This window comes from Oryzias latipes, chromosome 18 (genome assembly GCF_053564925.1).
Source record: "Oryzias latipes strain Hd-rR chromosome 18, Olatipes_Hd-rR_3.1".
Classification (NCBI taxonomy): Eukaryota; Metazoa; Chordata; class Actinopteri; order Beloniformes; family Adrianichthyidae; genus Oryzias; species Oryzias latipes.
In genome coordinates, this window is record NC_136254.1 from 21,471,721 (window position 1) to 21,477,562 (window position 5,842).

Below are 5,842 nucleotides of genomic sequence, written 5' to 3' on the forward strand. Positions count from 1 at the left end.
GTCGTCATAGCAGCAGTGGTTGAAGAAGCAGATGAAGCTACTGAAACTGTGCTTGTTGGTGTATTAGGTGTTGTGACCTCTGTTGTTGGTGAGTTTGAGGACGTTTCAGCTGTGTTTGCAGAAGTGAAAGAAACTGTTGTTTGGTTCAATGTTGCAGTAGTGTTTTCTATAGGTTTTAACGTCGTCATAGCAGCAGTGGTGGATGTGCCAGATGAAGCTACTGAAGCTGTGCTTGTTGGTGTATTAGTTGTTGTGATCTCTGCTGTTGCTGTGACTAAAGTAGTTTCAGCTGTTGTTGCAGAAAGGACTTCGTTTGTTGTTTGGTTCAATGTTGCAATAGTTCTTTCTATAGGTTTTAACGTTGTCATTGCAGCAGTGGTTGAAGTAGCAGATGAAGCTACTGAAGCTGTGCTTGTTGGGGTATTAGGTGTTGTGATCTCTGCTTTTGCTGTGACTAAAGTGGTTTCAGCTGTTGTTGCAGAAATGACTTCGTTTGTTGTTTGGTTCAATGTTGCAGTTGTTCTTTCTATAGGTTTTAACGTCGTCATAGCAGCAGTGGTTGATGTGCCAGATGAAGATAATGAAGCTGTGCTTGTTGGTGTATTAGGTGTTGTGATCTCTGCGTTTGCTGTGACGATAGAAGTTTCCATTGTTGTTGCTGAAGTGAAAGCACCTGCTGTTCTTTTCAATGTTGCAGTAGTTGTTTTTATAGGTTTTAACGTCGTCAATGCAGCAGTGGTTGATGAGGCAGATGAAGCTACTGAAGCTGTGCTTGTTGGTGTATTAGGTGTTGTGATCTCTGTTGTTGGTGAGTTTGAGGACGTTTCAGCTGTGTTTGCAGAAGTGAAAGCAACTGTTGTTTGGTTCAATGTTGCAGGTGTTCTTTCTATAGGTTTTAACGTCGTCATAGCAGCAGTGGTTGAAGAAGCAGATGAAGCTACTGAAACTGTGCTTGCTGGTGTATTAGGTGTTGTGACCTCTGTTGTTGGTGACTTTGAGGACGTTTCAGCTGTGTTTGCAGAAGTGAAAGAAACTGTTTTTTGGTTCAATGTTGCAGTAGTGTTTTCTATAGGTTTTAACGTCGTCATAGCAGCAGTGGTGGATGTGCCAGATGAAGCTACTGAAGCTGTGCTTGTTGGTGTATTAGTTGTTGTGATCTCTGCTGTTGCTGTGACTAAAGTAGTTTCAGCTGTTGTTGCAGAAAGGACTTCGTTTGTTGTTTGGTTCAATGTTGCAATAGTTCTTTCTATAGGTTTTAACTTTGTCATTGCAGCAGTGGTTGAAGTAGCAGATGAAGCTACTGAAGCTGTGCTTGTTGGGGTATTAGGTGTTGTGATCTCTGCTTTTGCTGTGACTAAAGTGGTTTCAGCTGTTGTTGCAGAAATGACTTTGTTTGTTGTTTGGTTCAATGTTGCAATAGTTTTTTCTATAGGTTTCAACGTCGTCATGGCAGCAGTGGTTGATGTGGCAGATGAAGCTACTGAAGCTGTGCTTGTTGGTGTATTAGGTGTTGTGATCTCTGCTGTTGCTGTGACTAAAGTAGTTTCAGCTGTTGTTGCAGAAATGACTTCGTTTGTTGTTTGGTTCAATGTTGCAGTTGATCTTTCTAATGGTTTCAACGTCGTCATAGCAGCAGTGGTTGATGTGGCAGATGAAGCTACTGAAGCTGTGCTTGTTGGTGTATTAGGTGTTGTGATCTCTGCTGTTGATGTGACTAAAGTAGTTTCAGCTGTTGTTGCAGAAATGACTTCGTTTGTTGTTTGGTTCAATGTTGCAGTTGTTCTTTCTATAGGTTTTAACGTCGTAATAGCAGCAGTGGTTGATGTGGCAGATGAAGCTACAGAAGCTGTGCTTGTTGGTGTATTAGGTGTTGTGATCTCTGTTGTTGGTGAGTTTGAGGACGTTTCAGCTGTGTTTGCAGAAGTGAAAGCAACTGTTGTTTGGTTCAATGTTGCAGTTGTTCTTTCTATAGGTTTTAACGTCGTCATAGCAGCAGTGGTTGAAGAAGCAGATGAAGCTACTGAAACTGTGCTTGTTGGTGTATTAGGTGTTGTGACCTCTGTTGTTGGTGAGTTTGAGGACGTTTCAGCTGTGTTTGCAGAAGTGAAAGAAACTGTTGTTTGGTTCAATGTTGCAGTAGTGTTTTCTATAGGTTTTAACGTCGTCATAGCAGCAGTGGTGGATGTGCCAGATGAAGCTACTGAAGCTGTGCTTGTTGGTGTATTAGTTGTTGTGATCTCTGCTGTTGCTGTGACTAAAGTAGTTTCAGCTGTTGTTGCAGAAAGGACTTCGTTTGTTGTTTGGTTCAATGTTGCAATAGTTCTTTCTATAGGTTTTAACGTTGTCATTGCAGCAGTGGTTGAAGTAGCAGATGAAGCTACTGAAGCTGTGCTTGTTGGGGTATTAGGTGTTGTGATCTCTGCTTTTGCTGTGACTAAAGTGGTTTCAGCTGTTGTTGCAGAAATGACTTCGTTTGTTGTTTGGTTCAATGTTGCAGTTGTTCTTTCTATAGGTTTTAACGTCGTCATAGCAGCAGTGGTTGATGTGCCAGATGAAGATAATGAAGCTGTGCTTGTTGGTGTATTAGGTGTTGTGATCTCTGCGTTTGCTGTGACGATAGAAGTTTCCATTGTTGTTGCTGAAGTGAAAGCACCTGCTGTTCTTTTCAATGTTGCAGTAGTTGTTTTTATAGGTTTTAACGTCGTCAATGCAGCAGTGGTTGATGAGGCAGATGAAGCTACTGAAGCTGTGCTTGTTGGTGTATTAGGTGTTGTGATCTCTGTTGTTGGTGAGTTTGAGGACGTTTCAGCTGTGTTTGCAGAAGTGAAAGCAACTGTTGTTTGGTTCAATGTTGCAGGTGTTCTTTCTATAGGTTTTAACGTCGTCATAGCAGCAGTGGTTGAAGAAGCAGATGAAGCTACTGAAACTGTGCTTGCTGGTGTATTAGGTGTTGTGACCTCTGTTGTTGGTGACTTTGAGGACGTTTCAGCTGTGTTTGCAGAAGTGAAAGAAACTGTTTTTTGGTTCAATGTTGCAGTAGTGTTTTCTATAGGTTTTAACGTCGTCATAGCAGCAGTGGTGGATGTGCCAGATGAAGCTACTGAAGCTGTGCTTGTTGGTGTATTAGTTGTTGTGATCTCTGCTGTTGCTGTGACTAAAGTAGTTTCAGCTGTTGTTGCAGAAAGGACTTCGTTTGTTGTTTGGTTCAATGTTGCAATAGTTCTTTCTATAGGTTTTAACGTTGTCATTGCAGCAGTGGTTGAAGTAGTAGATGAAGCTACTGAAGCTGTGCTTGTTGGGGTATTAGGTGTTGTGATCTCTGCTTTTGCTGTGACTAAAGTGGTTTCAGCTGTTGTTGCAGAAATGACTTTGTTTGTTGTTTGGTTCAATGTTGCAATAGTTTTTTCTATAGGTTTCAACGTCGTCATGGCAGCAGTGGTTGATGTGGCAGATGAAGCTACTGAAGCTGTGCTTGTTGGTGTATTAGGTGTTGTGATCTCTGCTGTTGCTGTGACTAAAGTAGTTTCAGCTGTTGTTGCAGAAATGACTTCGTTTGTTGTTTGGTTCAATGTTGCAGTTGATCTTTCTAATGGTTTCAACGTCGTCATAGCAGCAGTGGTTGATGTGGCAGATGAAGCTACTGAAGCTGTGCTTGTTGGTGTATTAGGTGTTGTGATCTCTGCTGTTGATGTGACTAAAGTAGTTTCAGCTGTTGTTGCAGAAATGACTTCGTTTGTTGTTTGGTTCAATGTTGCAGTTGTTCTTTCTATAGGTTTTAACGTCGTAATAGCAGCAGTGGTTGATGTGGCAGATGAAGCTACAGAAGCTGTGCTTGTTGGTGTATTAGGTGTTGTGATCTCTGTTGTTGGTGAGTTTGAGGACGTTTCAGCTGTGTTTGCAGAAGTGAAAGCAACTGTTGTTTGGTTCAATGTTGCAGTTGTTCTTTCTATAGGTTTTAACGTCGTCATAGCAGCAGTGGTTGAAGAAGCAGATGAAGCTACTGAAACTGTGCTTGTTGGTGTATTAGGTGTTGTGACCTCTGTTGTTGGTGAGTTTGAGGACGTTTCAGCTGTGTTTGCAGAAGTGAAAGAAACTGTTGTTTGGTTCAATGTTGCAGTAGTGTTTTCTATAGGTTTTAACGTCGTCATAGCAGCAGTGGTGGATGTGCCAGATGAAGCTACTGAAGCTGTGCTTGTTGGTGTATTAGTTGTTGTGATCTCTGCTGTTGCTGTGACTAAAGTAGTTTCAGCTGTTGTTGCAGAAAGGACTTCGTTTGTTGTTTGGTTCAATGTTGCAATAGTTCTTTCTATAGGTTTTAACGTTGTCATTGCAGCAGTGGTTGAAGTAGCAGATGAAGCTACTGAAGCTGTGCTTGTTGGGGTATTAGGTGTTGTGATCTCTGCTTTTGCTGTGACTAAAGTGGTTTCAGCTGTTGTTGCAGAAATGACTTCGTTTGTTGTTTGGTTCAATGTTGCAGTTGTTCTTTCTATAGGTTTTAACGTCGTCATAGCAGCAGTGGTTGATGTGCCAGATGAAGATAATGAAGCTGTGCTTGTTGGTGTATTAGGTGTTGTGATCTCTGCGTTTGCTGTGACGATAGAAGTTTCCATTGTTGTTGCTGAAGTGAAAGCACCTGCTGTTCTTTTCAATGTTGCAGTAGTTGTTTTTATAGGTTTTAACGTCGTCAATGCAGCAGTGGTTGATGAGGCAGATGAAGCTACTGAAGCTGTGCTTGTTGGTGTATTAGGTGTTGTGATCTCTGTTGTTGGTGAGTTTGAGGACGTTTCAGCTGTGTTTGCAGAAGTGAAAGCAACTGTTGTTTGGTTCAATGTTGCAGGTGTTCTTTCTATAGGTTTTAACGTCGTCATAGCAGCAGTGGTTGAAGAAGCAGATGAAGCTACTGAAACTGTGCTTGCTGGTGTATTAGGTGTTGTGACCTCTGTTGTTGGTGACTTTGAGGACGTTTCAGCTGTGTTTGCAGAAGTGAAAGAAACTGTTTTTTGGTTCAATGTTGCAGTAGTGTTTTCTATAGGTTTTAACGTCGTCATAGCAGCAGTGGTGGATGTGCCAGATGAAGCTACTGAAGCTGTGCTTGTTGGTGTATTAGTTGTTGTGATCTCTGCTGTTGCTGTGACTAAAGTAGTTTCAGCTGTTGTTGCAGAAAGGACTTCGTTTGTTGTTTGGTTCAATGTTGCAATAGTTCTTTCTATAGGTTTTAACGTTGTCATTGCAGCAGTGGTTGAAGTAGTAGATGAAGCTACTGAAGCTGTGCTTGTTGGGGTATTAGGTGTTGTGATCTCTGCTTTTGCTGTGACTAAAGTGGTTTCAGCTGTTGTTGCAGAAATGACTTCGTTTGTTGTTTGGTTCAATGTTGCAGTTGATCTTTCTAGAGGTTTCAACGTTGTCATTGCAGCAGTGGTTGAAGTAGCAGATGAAGCTACTGAAGCTGTGCTTGTTGGTGTATTAGGTGTTGTGATCTCTGCTGTTGCTGTGACTAAAGTTGTTTCAGCTGTTGTTGCAGAAATGACTTCGTTTGTTGTTTGGTTCAATGTTGCAGTTGATCTTTCTATAGGTTTCAACGTCGTCATAGCAGCAGTGGTTGATGTGGCAGATGAAGCTACTGAAGCTGTGCTTGTTGGTGTATTAGGTGTTGTGATCTCTGCTGTTTCTGTGACTAAAGTTGTTTCAGCTGTTGTTGCAGAAATGACTTTGTTTGTTGTTTGGTTCAATGTTGCAGTTGATCTTTCTATAGGTTTCAACGTCGTCATAGCAGCAGTGGTTGATGTGGCAGATGAAGCTACTGATGCTGAGCTTGTTGGTGCATTAGTTGTTGTGATCTCTG

The 5,842-nt window shown here is 41.7% G+C and overlaps 1 protein-coding gene across 1 annotated transcript; it reads right to left on the bottom strand.

The window, feature by feature from the left end:
* Positions 1-4,245: 4,245 nt before the first annotated feature.
* LOC144987085 (uncharacterized) lies at positions 4,246-5,269 on the bottom strand. The gene is made up of 2 exons (XM_078936008.1): positions 4,476-5,269; positions 4,246-4,371 (listed from the first exon to the last, which is right to left on the bottom strand). Exons 1-2 carry the CDS (start codon positions 5,226-5,228, stop codon positions 4,246-4,248), a joined length of 879 nt encoding a protein of 292 aa, XP_078792134.1. The 5' UTR covers positions 5,229-5,269.
* Positions 5,270-5,842: the final 573 nt, after the last annotated feature.

Coding starts and splice junctions, on each gene's coding strand:
- LOC144987085 (XM_078936008.1), bottom strand. CDS start 5,228: ATGACAACGTTAAAACCTATAGAAAGAACTATTGCAACATTGAACCAA. Junction 4,372..4,475: donor AACCTATAGAAAGAACAACT/GCAACATTGAAC, acceptor TACCCCAACAAG/CACAGCTTCAGTAGCTTCAT.